At 44.2% G+C, this 23,718-nt stretch overlaps 3 protein-coding genes across 6 annotated transcripts in view; 2 read left to right on the top strand and 1 right to left on the bottom strand.

Moving 5' to 3' along the window:
• The window catches only part of HEPHL1 (hephaestin like 1), a 39,797-nt gene extending 39,580 nt beyond the window's left edge, over window positions 1-217 (bottom strand). Inside the window, exon 1 of the mRNA XM_068670309.1 lies at window positions 150-217. Within this exon, the coding sequence (XP_068526410.1) occupies window positions 150-217 (68 nt within the window). The remainder of the gene's footprint in view (window positions 1-149) is intronic.
• LOC137849633 (high affinity choline transporter 1-like) overlaps window positions 1-23,718 on the top strand; it is a 143,465-nt gene that overhangs the window by 108,347 nt on the left and 11,400 nt on the right. The window lies entirely within an intron of this gene.
• On the top strand, window positions 7,280-23,300 carry LOC137849586 (transmembrane 4 L6 family member 1-like). Of its 4 annotated transcripts, none has more exons than XM_068669348.1 (7): window positions 7,280-7,492; window positions 7,708-7,882; window positions 10,515-10,697; window positions 14,183-14,248; window positions 19,573-19,718; window positions 20,529-20,712; window positions 21,225-23,300. In XM_068669348.1, exons 3-7 carry the CDS (start codon window positions 10,527-10,529, stop codon window positions 21,243-21,245), a joined length of 588 nt encoding a protein of 195 aa, XP_068525449.1. In that variant the 5' UTR covers window positions 7,280-7,492; window positions 7,708-7,882; window positions 10,515-10,526; the 3' UTR covers window positions 21,246-23,300. The 4 variants fall into 4 exon arrangements, with proteins under 4 accessions (XP_068525449.1, XP_068525451.1, XP_068525448.1 ...); XM_068669350.1 differs by having other exon boundaries at window positions 7,281-7,492; window positions 10,518-10,697; XM_068669347.1 differs by lacking the exon at window positions 7,708-7,882 and having other exon boundaries at window positions 7,288-7,492; window positions 10,518-10,697.

Below are 23,718 nucleotides of genomic sequence, written 5' to 3'. Positions count from 1 at the left end.
CCTTTACAAGTGGCAAGGCACAGTGCAAATACACAGACAGGGACCCTCCCTGCCCTGCAGTGCTCCTAATCTTACCAGCCAGATAAACCAGACAAAGGGCAAGGAAAGAAGCACAAACCCAGGGAAAGGCAGTGCATGTGGTGACTTACCGCACACGTGTTTTTGGCAGCTGCTGCTTATAAAATGTGCTGTTAGCCAAAAAGGACAATATCGCCATTCTGGGCTCTTTGGGAATCATAAGTCAGGCTCTCAAAAATAAAAGGTGTTTGTTGTTTTGTTAGGTTGGTTGGTTTTGTGTTTTTTTCAGAGAATATAGTAAATGCTATTTCTCCTTATTTGGTCTCTGATTTTTGAGCAGATCACGTTTTCAAGATCTTCTCTGCAGCCAGGAGGGCTGAAAATACTTAACCGATGAATAAAAGCTGACCTGCCCAATGTGCAACTTTACGTGTTTGGAAACGTCATTACCAGTGGTACCAGGTCGCTGTCAGTCGGCTGCTGAGCAGGAAGGAGATGCGTGGGCACTGGGTGGCCGCTTCTCCTCCTCCCATGTGCGCGGTGAATCCCTCACCTCTCTTGGATGAACAGGGAGGCTGTCCCAATTAGCTCCCTGCTGTGATAAGATGCTCTGCAGTTCTTTATCTAACGCCTGACTGGACAGATGGATGGATAGAGGAGAACAGAAAAACAAAACAAAGCAAAACAAAAAATCACAATGTCTCCAGCCTGAACCTGGAACCTTTCACATTTGGGTACAAAGGCATGGGGAGCTCTGGGGTGAGATGTGCTGATGTGAGATATACTACCTTTCCTTCAGAGCATGAAGGTGTTCAGGACATGATTCACCATGCACCAGATGAGGCCAGCAACCACCGAACCCTTAGCTAAATGTCACTAAAATGGCTTCCTCTGACTGCCGTGTGAATCCAGGTGGTATTCCCATTTGCTTTTTCCCAGGAAAAGGTATCCAGTGCATTTAATGCCAGTTGGTGAAGAGGCTTGGGACAACATCAGATACATTTTTGGTGAACTTATAGTGGGAGGAAGATGAGTGAAGCTATCACCAGATATGAGCTGCTATAAAAGTATTAAACGACTCTTAAAAGGATCCCAGCCTCTTTCAAAAAGCAATTCTTGCAAGGAAGAGGCAGGTCACAGGGAGGTGCATCCCTGTCTCGTAACAGCCATATGCAATAATGCAAGCATCATAAGGAGGTTGAAAATAGATTTTAAAAGCTGTGCCAGCTGTCTGCCATGCTCTGCCTCAGCTTTCCAGGTCTGCATTTCGTCCTGGGGTCACACCAAGCTCCCTCATGGACGCAGTGTGTGCACCTCTTGGCTGGGCGAGCTGCGGGCACAAAAGCCGGGGGGAGCACGAGGTGAGCTGTGCCTGCCGGAGAAGGCCCTCCAGGTTTTTATTTTCTAAATGTGTGTGTGTTCATCTCTCACCGAGCTCTTTTATGATCCCGTCTCCACCCAATGTCTTCCCTCTCAGCGCTTCCCAGGATCCTTCCCCGGCCTCCGCAGACCTGCCGTCATCGCACATCCTGCCCTCAGCTCAACTCGGGCCCACACCCAATGTAAGCAACGGGTGACACCACTCAGGAACAAAAGCAGTGTATGCCAGACACTTTGTTCTCCTTTAAGTCCAGCTTTTTGAAGTCTTCTTCATAGTGGCTGTGGTAGAGCCAGCTTTGCTACGGGGACTGTGTTCCAAAACCCATGGCAGCACAGTGCCACCCCTGCTAACGTGACCACAGTGCTTGGCACAAAGGGCAGCTCCTGAGCCACACAACGCTCTGCTGTCATCCCTCTTGGGCATATCACAGCCCCTCCCTGAACCACACAATCACAGAGCCTCTGGAGTCATCTGGTTCAACCCCCTGCTCCAGTGGGGCCACCTAGAAAAGGCTGCCCTGATGCCCAGGTGGCTTTGGGCGATGGAGATGATATGTCCCGGAGGATACAAAGAGATAGTGGTAAGTGGAGACAGACAGGCCACACATTTTCAGAAGGCACCTATAATGGTGTCTACTTTCGGTACCTAATTTTAAACAACAAAAAAAGTGCTTATAGTTCACCTTCCTCAACACCCTTCCCCCTAAAAATCCCTGAAGCGGCCTTCCAGTAGGCACAAGAGCAGCAAAGTATAACTGATTTGAAGGTGGAGGTTTCTTCTTTTGGGGGGAAAAGTCTGTAATGTTCCTGTCTATGCAAGCAGTGAATCGCTTTCAGAAACCCAGGCAGTGCTAAGAAATGCCCAAACACACTTCCCACTTTGGGAAATATTGCTGTAATTGCCTTGGGTCCTTCTGCTACAGGTGACAATGCGGAGGTGTAAAATATCCTCCTGCCCCACCATGAGCCCACATGAACAACTTTGGGTCGGAGGGGATGCACTGTCCCCTCTCCAAACAGCCAGCACCAGCTGGAGAAATCTGACAAATTTCAGGAGCTGAAGGAGCTGCATTTCCAAAGGCTTACCCAATTTTTCCACATATATCTATGTTCCCGATACAGCTGAAGCAGTAAGCAGATATGCTGGCAAGCAGTAATTCTGGCTAGAAACCTGACCTCACTTCTGTTTGAAACATCACAGCTATGCCAGCACAACTCATATTGATTTTTTTTTTATTACTATTCTTTATTTTTTTGGCACCAAACCCAACGGGGACACTGAAAGCCAGGACAGTCCCCCTCAGAGTAACAAAACACCCAACGATGGCTGTCAGCCTTTGGGCTGCTGCCCTCTTCTCTATGCTCTAGTCTCTGCTCTCCAGGTGCCTCACACCAGGGTTTTCTTTTAAAATCTCCCTGGCCAGGAAAGGGTTTCTCTGTTTGACCAGAAACACCACCCTGGGCTGCAGGCACCTTCCGTCCCGACAGTGTCAAACAGCTCTTTCAAGCCCAATCAGCAGTTTTTAACAAAACACACATTTCTGTGGTACATTCCCAATGTTTGCTCATCATTATTGAAGGTTTCCTGGGAGAAAGGTCAAGTTAGGAAGAAAGGAGACAAATCAGCAGCAGAAGTATTGTGTCTCCCCTTCTTCCAGGTAACTAGAGGTATTTCCAGTGGGTCCTGCTTTTAGCCCCAAATTCACCTGCACGCTGAGCACAGACTGGGACAAACCCCAGTGACAAAGCGTGAGGCTGAGAAATGCCTCTCAGCCAAAACCAGAAAGAAGTGTTGCACGAAACCAGCAAAATGAAAGCAGAAACCTCTAATTATTTTAATATTGGAGAGCAACAGTGCTGCTCGGTGTGAGGCGCACAAACAACCCTTGGCCACAGGTCACGGTTCATTGCCATTTCAGAAAACAGGGGCACTGGCACCGTGCCATCCCTGGTCAAAGCAGCTGAGTAATGAAATAAAATGAGTTTTGGGTTAAATCTAATGAACACTGACCCACGCAAGCAAGCAGTGGATAAATGCTGTGATGGTTGGTATTTTCCAGGTGTCATTTTGGCACTGTGCCCCCCACCCTGGCACACAGCAGAGCTTGTGCAGAGCGTTGGCTGTGCAAACCTGGGTGAGAGTTACTGAATCACGGGGTTCCTTCCCAAAGGATTGCCTCTTGGTGGTGGCACAATTGTCCCCAGAGGAAATGATGTGTCAACGGGGGAAAGCTGTACTCAGCAGACTCTGGGTGTTGTTTCTGGGAGGGGAGAGAGCATAAGGATGTAGGAAAGGGGGCTATGTATATAGAGGAGAGAGAAAGAAGGAAAAAAATGGGAAAATGGGTAAAATAGAAGAAAAGGAAAGATTCACCCATGTGACATAAGCTGTAGTCCCCATAAAATATATGACCAGAACATGCTGTATATTAGGACCATGTGTGTGTGATGGTACCCTGCAGTGAATATACTCCATGAGTGCAGCCTTGGTCTGGATCAACTACCATCCCACCTCTTCAGCCTCTCATATGTTCTTATCATAAGCACCATAACCTGCACCAGGCAATTATCTGATGTTATTTATTATGGCTGTCTCTAGTCTGATTGAAGACATAAGACTTTTGTCATGGAGCTCCTGCTCGTCTTCATCTGCGCTCATGTTAGGTTGGATTCTTTGTTAGCTGGGGCTGTGCAGCTCTGGGATACACGGAGTAAAGGAAAACCTGGATAATGCCCATCCTGCCAATTTCACCTTGCTGTTTGTACCTTTACAGGGCACCCTGACACTCCTGGACACAGGCAGGCCTGCTGACAGGGTACCAGCTGCCAGAGCAGGAGGGCCAGCTGGGGCTCAGGACTGGCTATCTGTAAAACCCAGCTGATAAACCTGGCTCTGAAAAAGCCTCTTAGCAGTTTGCTTCAGCATAAACAGTGATTCTTCCTTGAGTAAATCAACCTCCCTTTCCTGCAGTGGAAGAAAACATTACCAACAAAATGTCATAGGAAACAGCAACAAGAGATTGCTTTTGCCCTGGTGCCAAACTGGGATAAATTGAACAGAGCAGAGCATCACTGTGCACCTCTGAGATTTATACTCCAGATTTATACTCAAATAAACGACAGCAGAACTGCCTGCATCCTTTTTGACGCAGAGTATCAACAGCAAATAGGGCATTTTCTGTTTAGTGTGCTGCAAATGGGACACATCTATTAATAGACTAAGTGGGCAGTCAGATATGCCCTTCAGAAACCTGCACGGGGCTGTAATTCTTCAGCTTCTAACTCACGCCGTGCACCACCCAGGGAAATTGCAGGGCTGGAACTGTTTTCATTCCCAGCGTTATGAACAGAAGGTTTTGCATATTTATATCTCCTCTCCCAGTACCCAGACTACTACACATAACTGGAAAATTAATAAAGAGTTTGTGGCTAAAAAGATAGAAATAAAAGGAGGACCAGAGCTCGTGCACAGCAAGTCGATATAATCAGGAGGCATTGATCAGTGGAACACAAAATGCTTTCATTGCCTTCAAAGTCAATACTGCAGGGGGAAAAATAGATGTACACAATTGTATACACTCAGCTTAGCTGCAAAACACTTCACAGACAAAATCCTGCTCTTCTAAGTATTTTATGGTTTCTGTTTGTTTGTTTGTTTCCATTTCTCCAGGGTCAGTCTATCACTTCAGAAACCCAGGTAAGAGCCAAGCTCTCTGCAGAGAACACAAACTTTTGGTTTGGGGATTAAAACAACATTCCTGTGCTCTGCTTCATTCTGCATTGCTATTCTCATTCCAGTGGAAGGATCTTCAGCAGGCATAAAATGGGCCAGATCCCATGTTTGAACTCCTTTCTCTTGGAGATCACAGAGAAGGGCAGAACAGGAACTTTATTTCTGTATTTCAAGCTGGACTGAGAAAGAATTTGGTTCAGTTCTCATCAAAGACTGAATACAGATCCTACTCAGTAATCTGCAAATCTAAAAATATTCCTGAAGATAGAATTGTGTTTAGTACAGCTTACCAGCATTTTTATTTTTCTTTAATGACTAGAAGCTCTAGTCATCGGTTAAGCCCTGGAGTGAAAATTGTTGCACAAACATAGATGAAAGCACTGAACTCGTCCTAACAGTTTAAAATCTTTGTAGTAGTACAAAAGACAACAGGTTGCTGTAGATTAATTAAAAGGCACAAAACTGGCACAATATTGGTTCTGCTCATTATGCACTTGCTTGAAAAACTATTAAGTGTTCAGTGGCAAATGGCACTGAGAGGTATCAGAGGCTGAGACACAGTTAAGTCTAGGAATCAACTCTACACACTAAATGATGAAGTATGGTCGGATGGGATAGGCTTTGGAAGGTGTAGGGAAGAGATTAAAAAACGGTCAGTAAAGAAATATACAGAGATAGGGACACAGCTTGGATGAGAAAGTGCAAACATGAACTTTGTACACTACCCCAGAGGTCTGAGGTTTGAGCCAGGGAAAATAAGAGAAAAACTGAATCAAGATCATGGATTATGACCCCAAAGGAGACTTTTGGCTACATGAAGATGGCAAACATTGCATCTTAGAGATGTTATGTGTAAAACTGGAGTCTCTCAAAACTCCTACCAACCAGCATATGAGACTCAAGGGGAGGTTCATCTTAAATATCATTATGAAATTTCTTTATTTGCTTCTTAACTCTTTACGAAATCTGGCAGTCTCACCCCAGGTGCCCCAGCTGTCAGTGCAAACTGATGATGGTCTTTAAATTGTTTTAAATTTAGGACTTTAAATGCCATTAGGTTCTGTGCCTTTGCCCTTTCAAGGATTATCGGAGACTTGCAAACCTCACCTTTTTGATTAATTCTTTGTTTCTTTTCCATGGAGTAAGCGCCACCACATGAAACAGGGTGAAATGCCGTTGCCACTGACACCGGCTGAAATTTGGGGCATGGATTCAGTAGTTCAGCTGCTTCCCTCACTTTTGCCTTTTTTACTGTAATGAAATTTATTTGCCTGAGATCACTCAATGGACTTTTTAAAGGTTTTCGCCACCATGAGTCAGTCTGAAGACAACTTTCCCTGCATCCTCTGATTCTGGTGGTATTAAATGTGCAGCCTGGGGTCTGGAGTCTCAGGCTTTGCCCATGTGCTTTTGCAGCCACCCTGCCACACCTGTAAGTCCTCATGGGTGGGATTCATCTGACCACAGATACCAACATCTATGCTTAAATAAGCATTGAGATTGCTGCACCTTTGTAACACCTGCATTTGTTGTAACCCTACAGCAACTCCTAAAATATGTTGGGTGAATTTTCCCTTGAAAGTGCATGTTTTACCAGGAATAGAGGCATCCTGGTGTGACATGTGCCTCACAGACATTTACTGTCATGTGAGATGGATTCCACCCTACATGACCAAACTTTCCCAGTGAGAATTTTTCTCCAAAGACAAGAGGAGGTTACTGAAAGAAGGAAGCCAGTGAGGTGAAGAGTGGGAATAAACCCCAAACCACACCTTACTCCCCTGCAAGATTGTTATCTGCCCGTGTCTCTCACCCCTTGAGCTATCACTCCTACTCTCCCTTTTGGGCTGAAAGCAGCATGCTTTGGAGCAAAGCCAAAGCCAAACTTGAACCAACAAAAGCCTGCTGTGCAGCAGACGACACTGCACCGGCTGATGGAGTTTGCTGTACCACTGCCTCGTGCTTTGGCCATGCTTTCTGCCCAGCACAGGGTGCTCCTTATCATGTGCCTCTCCTCCCCTCTGCAACTGCACACAGCTGAAATGGTTTTGGCAGTGAAGAGGGCTCCACCGATCCCAAATTCGTGTCCTGGGGGGCCGAGGCATTGACCGCTGGAACGCTGCCCTCAAGTAATCGATCAGGCAGGGTGGCACGCAAACCTCGCGCTGGCCAACCAGCAACAAGTTGGGGTATTTCCTCATTCTCTGGAAAGGAACCACTATTTGCTTAGCAGAGGCCATCGCCCGAAAACATCGCTGTGCCTCTCTCAGGCTGTCACGCTCCAGGACAGGGGAGCTGGGAAGCTGGACGCAGGCCGCAGAAGCTCTGGGGCCTGGAGGCCATCCTAGGCCCATATAAAAGGTAAGCAGTGGTATTTCTTCTCTCAGCATTACAAAACAAAATGTTTTAAAACCCTAGCTTGAAATTAGAAGCTCGCTCTCACCGCCTGGCCTAACGAAGCTGCAAAGAGTGCTTTTGTTTGCTGAATTAATAAAGCATTTTGAGCGCTTCTGGCAATCCCGAGTGTTTTCCTAAGCTGTAGTAACACGGCCAGATGCTCTCTGTGATGTGCACAGGTCAACGAGCTGCATTGATTTGGGCGGTGGAGGCTCTCGTTAGAGCTGGCGATTGATGGTTGCCTGAGTTCTCCTTGCAGTGTGAATTGGTGTTGAGATAGGTCAAGGGCCGGATCCTTCCCGGCGCAAACCTGAGCTCTCCCAGCCAAAGCGGCGTCCTGCTCCTGAGCTCCAGGTGAGAATTTGGCCCTGCGGCTACGTGCGAGAGATGCGGAGGAGAGCATGCAGCTCCCCGACAAGACCGAGCTGTACGGGAGGAGGAAAGGCTGTGCCCATGCTTGTTTGCTCCTCTCCGCGGGGGGAGCAGGTGAAGCTGGGCAAATGAGTGGAAAAGCAAAAGTGGGAATGAAAGGGGAGAGCAGGCAAAGGTCAGCATAATAAAAAATACCAGATGCATTTGGCATTTGGAGAAAGGCAGTTAAAATACCCTTTACCCTTTTCTTTTTTCCACTTCCATCCCCTCCCTGCTTCATCCTTCCTTTGCACATTGCCAGTCTGGTCAGATTTTTATCTTTTTAAGTCAGGGCTTTCTTCCAGATGCTTGCAAAATGCCCTGCCCAATTTTGAGCATTATATAAACAATAGGTAATGACCATAAACCAAGTTAAACGTTCCTTTCTGAAATAGTTTAGTGCCAGATAACTTGTTTTAAAGCTGGATTAGAATGCATAATGTGATTATAAAGTACTCAGAAGATAATGCATATAAGCAGAGTGCTCTTATTAAATTCATAGCAACAGAGAACAATGCAATTTTTTGCTGTAGAAATGCAAACTCAGAAGTCTCTGGCAATTGCAGAGCCCTCGCAGCAATATGCTGAATCCCTTCAAACCAGAGGTCTGAGGACACTGGTCTGTCTTCATGCCTTACCTCACCTTTTTGCTGTCTTCCTTCTGTCATCAAAGCCGGGCTCAGTCTGTCTCTGGTTGTCTCAAATATCTTCATACTGCCTTCTGCCTGGGCTTTTTTGTTTGGGAACCCAACCTGGATTGATTTCTGTACTCCTACTCTGCTTAATATCTCCCCAACACCAACTTTTGACACAAAACTTTCAGGATTAGCCAATGCACATGACTAAATTGAGGCAGGTTTCACTGTTTACTGCCTTGGCTATTACAAAAACTATTTGCACGTAGCAAGCGTAGGCTTGTGTGCGTGTATGGGTGCGTGTGTATAACACAGGTGTGTGTAACAAAATGGTGCGTATCCAGATCCCCCTTTTATATTTTACTTGCTGATCGTAAAGCAAAACCTCTTTTGTCATAAATTACCAGCTTTCTCTGAGGACAGAAACCTGCACATTACTTTTTATGCATTTGGAAACCTTGAGCTGGAGTGAAGTTCTAAGAACCACAGCATGGTTTGGTTTGGAAAGGACCTTAAAGCCCACCCAGTTCCACCCCCCCGCCATGGGCAGGGACACCTCCCACCACACCAGGTTGCCCAAAACCTGGCCTTGAACACCTCCAGGGATGGGGCATCCACAGTTTCTCTGGGTAGCCTGTGCCAGGGCCTCACCACTCTCACAGTGAAGAATTTCTTCCTCATATCTAATTTGAATCTACTCTTTTTTTTTTTTTTTCTTTAGTTTAAAACCATTTCCCTTTTCTTTTCACTGCAATTCCTGGTAAAAAGCCTTTCTCTGTCTTTCTTATAAGCTCCTTTTAGGCACTGGAAGGTCTCCCCTTCTCTTCTCCAGGCTGAACAACCCCAGATTGTGAAGAAGTCATGACCAGTTTGTCCCGTAAAGTTAATGGCAGTGTGAAAGTTCAATAACCTCAGTTCCAATAGTCTGAAATTTCCAACCTTCCATGGAGAAATATTTGTGGATCCAGCTTTGTATTGATCAGCCTTCTCTTGTTGGCTATAGATTGCAGCACAGGTGTAGTATGAGCTGGGGTTGTTTACTTTGGTGAAGGGAGATCTAATAGCAGCCTGCAGCAGGCTTGGAGGGGAATAATGAAGGTGATGGAGAGAAAAGAGGATAAAATGAGAAGCAAATGCAGCATTTGCTGCTTGTGAGGTTCAGACAGGACAGGAGGAAAGATGTTTTCACCCAGATGCTGTGGCAGCCCTGCAAAAGGTCCTCAAAGGGCATCATTTTAGCTATGGGGGTTTCAAGGCTCAGCCACACAAAGCCATGGCCGATGCAGAGCTGTAGTGCTGGTGGCACTCTGCTCTCAGCAAGAGGTTGGACCGCAGACCTGCAGAGACCTCTTCCAACCAGAGCCGTATTTGTGTTGATTCTTTGATTTTAATAGACGATTCGTTGATCTTAGAAAAAAATCTGACCACTGTGGAGTGCTAAGCTGCAGTTTTACACGTTATGGTGAGATGGCTCTGTGACCTGCCCTTGGCAAATAGCCCCCAAACTTGATGTACTTATGTTTTTTTAAATCAGCTTCCTAGGACTGCCATCCCAGGCAACCTGAAGCTCCTACACATGGCCTTAGCCCCACCATGAGTCTGCCAATAGGGTATCAATTTGTGTGGTCACAGTGGTGTTCCCAGTGGACAGACAGTCATCCATTAACAACTAAAGTGTACATCTCCATTCATTTAATGCCAGCTCGTTTACTCCTGACAATTTTAAATAAATCCTGTTAAAGCAATCCAGTCTGGAATAATTCCAGTTTAAATGAAGACTCTGAAGGGAACAGACACTGTATAACAATATTACCTGTGTAGGTCTGAGCTGGAACATTTCTTGCCTCACATCTGATTCTTCTTTCATTAGAGAAGAAAACTGCTGAAATCCCATGCCTGTAACACCACAGTAACACAAACCTATCTGTGTCTTTCCTCAGCAGCAAGCTACCATGTGCACAGGGAAGTGTTCAAGGTGCATTGGCATCATCCTGTTCCCACTGGCTCTGTGTGCAATAGTCTCCAACATCCTCCTCTACTTCCCCAACGGGCAAGTCCTGCAGCTCAGCGAGATAACCGATCTGGTCTGGTTCTTCCATGGCATTCTGGGAGCTGGGATACTGGTAAGAGAGAGGTGTTGCTTCTGCTTTTTATGTTTTGTTGGACCTCTTAATTAAAAAAAAAAAAAAAAAAAAACATAGCAATATCTTGTGCACAAATATCTGAGCAGCTTAACTGGGAAGGTGGGGTACAAGACTGAGAAAGTGCATTCAAGACTGGCAAAGCCCCCTGTCACGGGAATAAAACATATTCCTGAAATTGGGAACTCCGGGTCAGGACGAAGCAAGAGGACTGTCCTTCCACTGGGAGAAGGGTGATGTGGGTGTTCATGTCTCAGTAAGTTAAAATAATGCTGAGCTCCTAAGTTCATCTGGAGATGGTGAGCTTTCACACTTTCCTTATTCCTCTAATTGATTTTATTCTCACCAAAAAAAATATTAAGGGCAACACTGAAGTATGTTTCAGAAGGTGCCCATTAGAGACCCAGCCAACACTGTGTGAACGTGGAGCTGCAAATGGCTTAAATCCCAAATGCCTCCTGTGTTCCTCCACAGCCACCTCCTTCTGGATTCAGTCTGGCTTGTGTGTGATGCTCTGTGACCAGTTCTCCATTCCACCACTCAGGAAAAATTGTTTCCATCTGAATATCCATAACCAGAAGGGAACATGTTTGGGAACACTGATCTTTCCGGTTCATCAGAAAGCTGCTCCTTGTACCTTCTTTGTTATACGCCCAAGTGCAGATAAAAAGCCAAGCGAGTGGCATACATATGACAAGTACTGGCTGCTATGCAGCCTAGGCAGATGGTAAATTGGCACAGAGCTGGTACCTGCACATCAAAAAAAAAAAAAAAAAAAAAAAAAAAAAAAAGAATATTTAAGAATAATTAACTTAGAAAGAAGCAAATCTTTCAGTCAGCCCATGATGCAGCTTCCACTTAAGTCTATGGAAAAACTACGATGGATGTGGTTCAGACTCATATTTCCCCCAGCAGAAATGTGGTGTAGGATCATTCAATAAATTGTTCTCCACCAGCAGCTTGCCTCCTTCTACTTCCAGCTGCCACTAGGGCACATTACTCACCTGAGCTCGAACGTAAGCATGAGTGTGTGGAAGGCAGCCTAAAGGAAGAAATGGAACTACATGAGAGACCTGTGGAAAATTCGTATCACTGCAAGCCCAGGAGTCATTGGCGTTCAATGAAAGGAAAGGCAGATGTTAAGCATGAGAGCATCACAGGCTCATTCAAAATGTGCCTTCTTTTAAGGCCTCTACAGAGGATTGCCTGTGGCCAGCACTGCATACATCAAAAATGAGAACAGAAAGTGAGAGGGGAGGAAAAAATTGCGCTGACCTCGAAAACTCAGATGGCAGCACTAGGACTAATTATTGATCCACTAACAACGGCATTGGGTGTACGCATTTTCCAAAAAGCAGCGTGACAAATGCCCGCAGGTGAAGAATAAGGAAAGAGAGCATGATCATCAGCTCCTTATTCTAAGTGATGGAAGCATGGAAATGGAGACTGGCTTCTGGGCCATGCAGAAAAATAACACAAGGGGCAGGAGTTTCCCATGACCAGAGCCTGGGCTCTATCCTAGCTCCCCAGCGAGAACAGACCAGGCTGCATGGCATTCCCCCATGCCAGGAAACCTGCCTCCACCTGGGGTCTTAATCCATCGGCTGATACCCAGATCATCAGCACACCCCTTGGCTGAGCAGACAGCCCCTCCTCATCCACTGCTTCTCTAATGGAAATTTATATGACATGAAAACCTCTCCATTTTCTTATTTCCAACATTGAGGGTGTAAAGAGGAAGGCTATCTCCATGTGTCACAGTAACATCCTTCCTGATGGAAAGCCTAAGTGGAGGGAAATGCCTGTCTGAGACATGGCTCACACACAGCCCTCATTTTAGTGACAGCAGCTAAATGTAGCAAATTCCTGTTTCCAATCGAATGGCAGCAGTTTATAATCAGGCACTGGAAAAAAAAAAAAAAAGGAAAAAAAAAATAGGAAAAAAAGAAGGAGAGAAGGAGAGAGAGAAAGAGGGAGAAAAAAAAGAGAGAAAGGAAAAGCAAAGCAAAGCAAAGCAAAGAAAAGCAAAGCAAAGAAAAAAAAAAGAAAAGAAAAAAAAAGAAAAGAAAAAAAAAGAGTCAAAAAAAAGCTTCCAGGCAAACCCTTCATCCTTAGCCAGGCTAATAAAAGAATAGTGCCCACAGCTTAGACGGGAAACCTCTGAAGAAGAAAGATGGCCCTGGAGGAAAGGGCACTGTTAGCTCTCCTGAGAGCCAGATAACATGCCAGAGCTGGGGATGCCATGGGGATTGCCTGTGATTATTTAAGAACTGGCTTTTTTCAGGAAGAGGAAAGTCTTTTAAACAACTCTCTCCATCTGCAGGCCTCCAACTGTGGTCCAATGACCGCTGCTCATGCTGGAGGCTGCCTCTGAGGGGTGCATAAAATACAACTAAAAGGAAATCCACTGCAAAATATTTATGGGCTGCAAGACTAAGTAGGTTTCATAGCACTGTCCTACATAGCACTGTCCTACATGGATATCCGCACTATAAACATAAATTCCCTGAGCCTCATTAACCTTGGACATTCTGCTCTTCCTCTCCTACATGGGGCAACATCTTTCCAGCATTTAATCAGGCTGGTTTTTACAGCATTTTTCTTTTCCTTTTTTTTTCTCCTTTCATTAACTTTACAGAGACCATTTCCTAGTTTGTCTAATACTTATCTCCTTACATTGCTCTGTGAGATGCCTACACAGACAGTGGTGGGCAGAGGCCAGGCAGCAGGAGTGCTTTGGCTGCACAGTTAGACCCACAAAAGCTTTCTTGCCCTCTAGCTACCAAACCAAATGCAGCCTTTCCTATCTCCAGAGCACCTGTGTAAGGTGGCGTTATGTCCTGAGACATGGATGGTTGCTGACTCCGCTCTATCTGTCCAGCTCCACCTGCTCATTACCATGGAGAAAGCTGATGTGAATTGGGATTTTCCTGCTGAGTGAAGTCCATCATGTAGGTTTGCCAGAAGCTTAGTACAAAGAACAGAAGTTAGATGTGTTTCAGGAAGTTTAAGACTGACTTCCCAATTATAATTTAGAGCAGGGTGCTCAGAAGATTTAGACTGTCATAACTCTTGCTGCAGGGATGAATAAATTTAGTTAGATTCTGATGAAGTGAAAGTCAAGAGGGAAAGGTTTTCTTCTGCCTCATGGAAATTTATACTCCCTCAAGAAAAAGTTTTTATTTTTTTTATTTTTTTTTTCATAAACGTTCAAAATTCCCATCCCAGAACAGGCAATATCCCAGTGCTTAAAACACTGAACTGAGACAGAGGAGGGAGAACAAACTCTTCAGCAAGAAGCACCATCGCAGCTGGTGCAACTCATGGAGAAGTGCTAGAAGGTGGTTTGCATTTGAGGAACATGATACCTCAGCTCCTAGACTTTAAAAACCATCCAAGCAGAAGTACTGCACGCCAATTCTGTGATTCTATGATTTCTATGAATTAAGCTTGTGCTTTTCTCACAGGCTATTCTGCCGGCGTTCATGATGCTGGGAGCAGGCGGAGCAGGATGTTGCGCTAACAGATGTGGGGTAAGTAGATGTGTTGAAATGGCACTACAGGGTTTGCACAATAGCTCTTAAATGGCTGCTCAGCAGACGGAAACGTACAATGACAAACCGTCACACCACCATCAGCAGCCAAGTCAGGGAAATGCAGAAGAAGAGCTTGATCTGCAGCGTCCCTGGGCTGGGGCTGAGATCTCAGTTAGCCAACAGGAATGTTATGATGTTACAGCCACTGATATGAGGGAAATCATACCCAGCCAGGGAGGTACAGGAGCATTTAGCCACAGTGCTGAGGGTAGAGGGAGACAAAGACACTCCACCTCACCCTACATAAAGTAAAGCATGGCTCCAGCTTCCTCCTGCTTGAGGTGATCCTAAAAATTGAGAGAGTTGCCCATTTCTTCTGCTTTCTTCTTTCTGGTCCTCTTTCCTCCATACCCCTCCATGGCAATTTGCTTTTCCATAGATTCATCCCTGCTTACCTGTGTATGGGCAGATAATTCACCTGCTTTTCTGGTCCAGGCTAAAAGCCTGAGCCGCTGCAGCTGGCACTGAGGAACCAGCTCGGCTTCCCAGTGTCTGGTCACCGGGCAAGGCTTTGACCCACAGCATGTGTTTGCCCAAGGGTTATGTACATGAGAGGTGTAAATGTAATTTGGGCTCTCTGTCATCCACACAAAGGCCAGAGAGATTTTTTCCCTTGATAATTAAGAATGAAACAGCATTTTATACAGACATCTTCAATAATCTTCCAGCCCAGGGCACAGACTTCTGTGCGGCCATTGTTATTAGCAAGAATAAACTGACTTAGAAATGTTGGGGTTTTTTTAAGTCTTCTTCCCTCCCAGAAGCAGCCTGTAACAAGAGATTCCATACAGTAAAGCATCTCTTCTGTACTCTTCAATTATTATTTAGTTTGATCTGCGAGATGACCTTTACCTCTTCAAGTTGTTTTACTTTACTTGGTTCATTATTCATAATACCAAAATAACATTCTTAGTTGGGATGTCAGCAAGTACATCATGTCAGCGAGTACAAGGGACATGTCATTACACTGATTTTACTACGTGTCCTGTGCAGAGCAAGCAGGATTTGCTAGCGATGGCCAAGTAGGCCAGTCGCAGGGCTGGGATGTGAGCTTTGGCACGGTGAGCCCAGTGCCACAGCCAGCTGCTTCTCCAGATTATGAGTGATATCGAAAGCAGTGGTGAAAAACGGCAGTGCTGTGGGTGTTCCCATGCCCTTCTGAACGTAGTCAGTGGGGAAATTTATCTGGTCTGGGCTCTGTTCACACAGTATCTCTGGTGTCCTTTCATCCCTACCCTAAATATTACACAGACAAGAGCTGAATGTCCCAGGACAGGCTGGGTTTGCTCCTTCTGCCTACTGACTAAGGTGGCAGCACAGTGCTGCCCAGCAGCCCAACGTGAGTTGCTATGAATGGCATTAAAATGTTTCCCCTGCACAGTCCTTGGGGAATAGTGATTTCCAAGCATGGAGGAACATGGGATTTGGACTCAATGTTCCTGGTGGATCTCTTCCAACTCAGGATATTCTCTGATTCTATAGAAGATGTAACTTCCGTAGGGAGATCTGAAGACCAGTGATGTGTTTCTTCAGAAGAAGCCTTACAGAAACATTGCCTTGGGAATAGTGGGAGGACATGCACAGAGCCCCACGGCAGGGTGGCTCAGACACCCTGACCATACGGGCTGCACCCAGGGCTGGATGGTGTGAGTCACCAGGCACTGGAGAGTAGAGGAGCTCTGGGGCTGGTTCCAACATGCACCATGGAAGCCGCTTCTCAAGGTGCCAGAGCTCCCTGCAAGGTGGCTCTGGGATGAGCTGGGTCCCCAGCTTTGGTGTCTTGTCCACCAACATCCATCCACTGGCAGGAAAATAGCCCTTGCTGGAGCTACTCAAGAGCCACTGTGGTCTGAAGGATAACTCAGCCACCTTTTTCCTTTTTTAAGCTAAAAAAACTAAATAGCTAAAATAAAGCTTAAAAATAGCTTTAGCTATTTTTTTTATTTTTAAAAATAGCTTTAGCTATTTTTTGGAAAAAAAAAAAAAAAGAAGCTAAAAAAATAGTAATTGGAATGACTATTCAATCAGAATGTAACCATTTTTCTCGGGGTTGGGACCCCATCCTATGATAATTTGTGCAATTCCTGGTTTAATAGATCCAGACTTCATCACAGTCTTTACATGCAGCTGGAATATCAACAACAACAGTAAGAATAATTACCGTATTTCTCATCCTTTTATTCATCATATTAAGTTGTCCAGTTCACAGTGATTATGTTCTGCATTGAGTAATTTTTTTTTCATTAATCCATTTTAAGTTGTTGCCTGCAAAAACACCTAGATGGCTTGTTGTTCTTGCTTTATGAAGTAATGACTTTGGAAAGTAACAGATTTAGAAAGCTTCAGTGTCCTGCAGCTTAGCATGTACACAACTGAAAACACTTTCTGCGCTGGCACAATGAGGAAAAAAGGCCCTAAAATACAACACGTCATTGCATCTGCAGGCGTACTTGGTATTTCACTCTACACCTTTCTGAAGAGTTACTAGTAGAACAAGAATAGCCATAGCATCTTTCCAGACCAACAAACCTAGATAAGTGAGATATATGGATAACCAGGCAGGATATTAATTCTTAAAATAAAATAACAATAATAATTAATAAATAAATAAACATAAACAAATAAATAACACACAGAGAAGAAAGAAAATCTGTATGAGAAAAAAAGCCAAAGGAAAAAAGAGCAGTAGAGAGCACTATCATTTGGGACAGGAGGAACTTGGTAACTTTACCAAATCAGCTGATGCAAATGCTCAAGGAATGACTGCAAAGAACTTTCATTAGCTCCACAAAGACAAATCAATTTTGTGAAGGATAAAGCATGATAATGGTAAAAGAAAGTTAGGAAAAATGATCAGCAAAACCTCTGCAAGAGGTAGAGAACTGACCAACACTACTCAAAACTAAATATTTCAACAAACTCAAGCATCTCAGCTTAGACTTCATGTTGCAACTGAAGATCCAAATGAGGAAATAAAAATACAAAATAAAAAAGTGATAAGTGAAAATGGTATAAATAGGGAAAATGTTGAATGGTTGAGATGATGAGATAGTTTTATTAATTGATCCAACAGTTAATAAAATTGTTAGATTGCCATACAATATGGGACAAAATCTCTAGACAATCTCCAGAACAGTAAATATAATGGGTAAAAGACACCCTGTGTCTAGAAAATGCTGAGAAGAGCCAATTTAACAGCCGCATCTATTTCAGAGTCCCCTTTCAGCAGCAAGTAAAATAAATCTTTGACTATGTGATCATAGGTACAGTAAAGGAAATACGTGAAATGAAGCCAACCATGCAGCCAAGAGATTCCAAACGAGAAAATCGTGTGTCAAAGACCAGTCATGAAAGACAGCACTGACAAGTACTACTGGTACCCGTACTAACCACTATCAAACATAGTAACAGCAAGAGACCATTTGACTTTTTCTATCATGATTGTCACTGGGACTCCCCATACTGCTGTGTTGTGATGAAACTAATTATTATCATAATTAAGATCATTTAACCAAGATGTAGATACACAGATGAAGTAAACAGCAAACAGATCAGGAGAAATGGTTCAGCTAGGCAGGAGCTTCAGACACGGTATCAGTCACTCACCTTCACAGCGAGGCATAGCTGGTGATCTTATTATGAGAAGCAGGGCATCGGCTACAACACACACTCTGCCTTGGTCCAGGATAGTATTCCACATTATCCACATTTTGCTGACCACGACGCTCTGTTAAGATGCAACTCAGACAGCACACACAGATAAAGACAGAAAGAGTGTCCAGCTTGGCAAAAAAAAAAATAAGACAGTATTATTAATCAGTATGATGAAATCCCAGCAACTTGTAGCTCAAGGATTGCTTTAGAAGCAAAGAGCACACAAAATGAGTCAATTCACACACTGGCAACGGGCAAGAAGGCACAGAAAGCAGTAATGTCATCGGCTGGCAAGTTGGAAATTGTATTCACCAGCTTAAACATGTCTGGATAGCGAGGAGTTTTGGAGACTTTGTCACAAATCTCCAAGGTGGACAGTGGATATTTCCATCTGGGTCTGCAGTGCAGAGCTCTGCAGAGCAGCTGACATTAGACCTTCTTTTTGGACTGTTAGATCTCACCAGTATTTGCTGTCAACAGGGAAATGGGAGGCCTGAGGTGCCTGGCTTCAAACCCAAGCCATGGATGTGACTGTTTCCTATGTGCTTCCTCAGACTTGAAGGAAGTCCTGCTGCCTTGCCTCTTGACCAGGTCTTCTCCTGGCTCTGTCGGCCTGCTCCACAGAGTTTCTGCTCTCTTCTCCTTCTTGGCAGAATTGCAAACAACCACAAGTCCTTGTTAAGGATTCTTGACTAGACTTGTGGAAAGTCTGCCATAGATACAACATTAGTAGCACCTGCCTGAGCTTCTTGCTCCTGTATGCAAACTGCAACCAAATACATCCCATCCATTAAGGAAAACTACCCCAACACAGAACAAAAGGAGCACTTCCATGGGAGTAGTGCATGACATGGCATTTGAAGTCACCACTGGTTTGTTGCCACACACAGCATAGTTAGATTCTTCAACATGAGCAGTGGAAACCACACTTCATGCTGTTACAAAGTGAAGGAAAGGAACAATAAGAAAGGCTCTGTTGCATTCCTCATCAACTGGCAAAAATAACTATTATATCTTCTGCTGCTTTCATACCTGGTTCAATAATTGCTTGCTCTTTGGCTTCTGTTGGTTCAAGGGCTGAGAAGGGTGTTCTTGGAGAAGAGCTGGAAATGCTAAGGAATGTGATATCATCATGGAATGGTTTGGGCTGGAAGGGACATTAAGGACTACCCAGTTCCATGGGCAGGAACATGCCCATGTCCATGGGCAGGGACACTTCCCACCAGACCAGGTTGCTCCAAATCCCATCCAGCCTGGCCTTGAGCACCTCCAAGGATGGGGCATCCACAGCTTCGTTGGGTGCACAGGACAACATCAAGCCAATATTGCCTTCATATTGCCTTCATACTGGCTTTTTGAAGGAAGACATAAGATTTATAATAATAAAAAGAAATTATTACAACTCTGGTCTTAGCCACTTTTAAAAGCAGAACTAGTACAATCTGAAATCCTTTAACATCTAGGACACCTGCACTAGTCAGGAGTCAACTATTTTTCCCACAAATATCATGATATGACTTTTAGCATATAGTAAGAAACAAGTAGTTTCCTTCCCATTAACTGTAAGCTTTCTGTTCATTTAATGCTGAAGGTCTTTTCCCTTTCAGATGCTGCTGTCAGTGTTTCTGTCTCTGCTGGGACTTGCAGGAGGAGTGTATTGTGTAGTCTTCTCCTCAATGGCTCTGACTGGGGGCCCTCTGTGTGACACAGGTGATGGAGAATACATCTACCCTTTCAGGAACAACACTCTGGAGTGAGTATGACTTGCAGGCTCCTCCAGCCTTGCTTTCCCTGATCCACAAATACACCTTCTTAGAGGAAATCTGAATTTCTCTAAAATGGACTGGTGGTCCACTTTGTCTACACCTGAATTCACACTCATTTGAGCCAGCATGTTCCAGCTGGTCATTTCCTTGACCAAGGGCTTCCATGTGGGCAAGGTGCCTGAGTTTCTTCCATCGTGCTTGTCAGCAGCCCTTTGTGCAAGATGCACCACGCTTTCAAAAGGCTGCTGAGCAATGAGCTGTGACTCTCATCAGTCAAAAGGAAGTATTTGATAACCATGCCACGTTAATCTGTTAAATCATCATGAATTGTGTCTACTCTGCTTAATTGCTTAATTTTGAAAAGCAAAGCAAAGATCTCCTTTGATTCTTTAAGGTTAACAGTGGCAACCACGATGTTCAAGCCAGAGCTAGAGATGATGGATGGGCTGGGCTGAGGTAGCACAGCAGAAATGGAGATTATGGACACCCATTTTAAAACCATTAGGGATCTTTCCCTTTAGTTATTAGCTGTGAAACAGAAGGGAGATTCTTGAGCAGCAAAGTACAGGTGTAGCTCTCTTCCCCAGTCATCAATTACAACCCTGCAAAGGGAATCGTAAAAAGAATCACCACCTTTTACCAACTGTAGGAGAAATGGAGACTCAATTCCCACTGTGCAGACAAGTTCAGAAAATGTAAACCAGAAAATGCCAAGCCTTTTTGTAATGGCGTACAACTGAAAGCATTCTCAGAGTGTAATTTTCTAATACATTGCCAATTATTCTTCTTTATCACAGATACAATTATTTGTTCAACCAGACAACATGGAGCATTTGCAAAGAACCTGAAAACATCATCCTTTGGAATATTGTCCTTTTCTCTATTCTCCTGGCCATCGGTGCAATTGAGGCTGTTCTTTGTTTTATTCAAGTCGTCAATGGACTTATTGGCTGCATATGTGGCACGTGTATGAGGAAAAAGGTTGGTATGGAGTAAAAGGTATCAGAGTGCTTTGCATTCTTACCATTTCCATATTTTAGGCTCTGATAATGGTACATGATCAGAGAGATATGCAAAGCCCATGAACGAGAACCTCTGGAGAGCGGAGGCTGTTCAGATGCATTTGCACATTGTCAGTCTCTCCATCACGTTATAGTCTGGGACAGCTCAGCTCTTGGATACTGCAAAACAGCTGAGAAGTGTGATCTATTGGCATAGCCAGCATAGTTGTTTTTCCTATTTATTTATCATACTTCCTATATGATAAAATGTAATGACTGTCCAGTATGTATAAGTGAGAAAGATGAGGATTAGAGGGGGTTTTAATTGGTAGTAAAAATGTTGTTTCACAAAACAGTAGAAAACCTCTTAACAGCTTCATTTATCACCACTGCTTCCTTGCCACTGTTTATTTTCATTGTACAAGATGTTTGCACTACATCTGATATCCCTGTGGAATATTAATCAATCATTTTTCATTCATTGCCTTTCAGACAAATATTTTGGGAATGTGAACAACCTGCAGGGGATGCCAGGACATGCCCCGAACTGCAAATTCAAGTTTAATAAGGATAGTGCATTGTGCTGTATTTATGGGGGGAAGAAAGAAACCCCCAAATATTCAGGAGTTTCAGGAGGGTACATTGCTTTTTTTTTTTTTCTTTTTTCTTTTTTAATAAAGAAGTCAAGATGTCAAGATGGAAAATGGCTAGATCGTTTAAATCTGAGACTCCAAATTTTCATCTCTCTAAATACTCCTTCTAAATCTCAGGTACTGCAATGACACAAATCTGTCTGGTCCCAACTGCTGTGCTTGTGCTTAAAATGTAGATGTCCCCAGATAAAAGCTCACCTCTTGCCCTCTTGTGTATATGGGAAACAACCTCTGACAATGTACACATTTTATCAGCTGCACAAAGCAGACTGTAAATAGCTCTGGCTGGATGTAAAGAGCTTCCCTTTCCCCCCAAACCTGCCTTAAGCTCACCTGTCTGTTCCTGTTAACTTGCTACCCAGGACCCAGGTTTACATTAGGACCTGCAGATATGATGTTGAGCAGCATGAGGGCAAATGAAGCACATACTTTTCAGCCTCCCTGGAGCCAAGTCCCCTTCTCCTTTGGTATCTTGCTGTCACGTCTGGCAAAATCCAGTGCAATCCTAAATCAGTTCTTCAGAACCTGATAGACATGGTGGCCCTAGAGTACCATTTGGATCAATTTAGATGGTAGGTTTTGGAACAAGAGTTTAACTATGTCTGGTTTAACAAAAAGAAGGAGAACCTCAGCATCAATTTTGCCCTCACGAGACAGCGTAGGAGTCTCCTGAATTTCCACACAGGGCTGTTCTAGAATAGATCACGTGCACAAGCAATTAACTGGTGAAGATAAACATTAAATCAATACTGGTAGTAATTACATGCAGCTTAGTAACAAATAAGAGATACAATCTGCAAGGCAACAAATTGCATCAGTGGTGGTGTTACAGCAACAAGGATCCCAACAAGGATCTGCGTAATTCTCCATCATCAACCAAGATCAAGCCCTTGATGCTGAAGTCCATGACTGGCAAATTTCAGGAACCCCATCAGCTCAGCGACTTCCTCCAAGCTCAATTGTATGCCCTTATTTCCCTGAGTCAGGCAAACTGTAAGATAATCGTTTTCCATCCTGAATGCATGCACACAGTTATGAAAACTTGAATATATTTAAAGTACGTGGAATCCATTTTTCAAAGAGAGGTATTTATGTTTTCTCCAACAAATGTTGTTCATATTTCTGCATTTTTGCAAATCATCTGAACAGACCCAGAGTTTCCAGACACACACAGCTGTCTGTGCCATCCCCCAGTGCAGCACACAAAACCCCTCACACAAACTGGTGAAGGAAATGTCAGTTGTGCTAAGCTGAGGAGCACACAGACGCTTCCTTGGAGCACAGCTTCAGTCCTAGAAGTAGGAAACCTGTGTTATAAAGTTTAGAAGCACCTTTTGTGAAACAAGTGTAAGACCTGTGGAGGGTTGTGAACATGCCTAGGTGCATCCAAACTTGCCAGGTGGCTTAAAAAGCTGACGTGCATTGTAAGCAGCAAAGCCTGGGCAATGTACCACCCAAAGCAGACATCAAACTAAAGCTTACTGATTCAGCCAGGAAAAAAAGCCAAGGAGGCAGCTAGAAGTAATGTCCAGAGTGCAGTCAGACTGAGAGATACTCCACCTGCAGCAGAAAGGCTATTATGAGCTCTTCGTGGTCCTTAACCATCAGCCCTGCCCTCATCGTTTGTCTCCATGACTTTTATCTCAATGAGACAGCCAGTTTGGGCTGTGCTAGCACCAGGATAAGGAGATACTCACTGGTATGTATCACCTCCACCACAGAGGGGTAAATGTGCTGCCGCCATCTGCTTGTACCAAGCTGCCCTGCCCTGGGGGTGTTTGGTGCCATGGTCTGTGCACTGGGGATGTTTGGTGCCACGTCTGTGTACTAGTGAGGATGCCATCTGTCCTGACCGCTCTGTAATCACTGGCTTCACTGATACGTGTAAATATTAAATATTGTTATTCTGAAGTTATTTTCTGGTTTCATTTGTGTGATCTAAGCGGCTCTTGACTTCAAACTAGCTCCAGTAGGAAAAAAGACAGAGAATTCAATATTATTCTACATCTACCTTTTATCTATCTATCTACCTACCTACCTACCTATATCTGTGTCTTCACCCCAAAATATAATGGTCAAAAACTCACACAAACATAATGACCACATATTCATTTAATTTTTCTATTTGTGACTCACCATTGGGTCTCACCACACAGATTCACACAAGGAGCAAAAATGTGTTACTTTCTAACTGAATTACTTCTCTTCCTTCTGCAATTTTAACTTGTGCAGATCAGCCCCCTGTGGAGCTGTGTAGGTTGGAAAATACTTAAAACAAGTGAGAAAAAATGTGTTTCTGGGATTGATTTGGAATAGGAATAAAACTTGAGACC

Source organism: Anas acuta, chromosome 1, assembly GCF_963932015.1.
Source record: "Anas acuta chromosome 1, bAnaAcu1.1, whole genome shotgun sequence".
Classification (NCBI taxonomy): domain Eukaryota; kingdom Metazoa; phylum Chordata; class Aves; order Anseriformes; family Anatidae; genus Anas; species Anas acuta.
The sequence above is the reverse complement of the archived record's forward strand: the minus strand, read 5'-3'. Positions and strand labels throughout refer to the sequence as shown.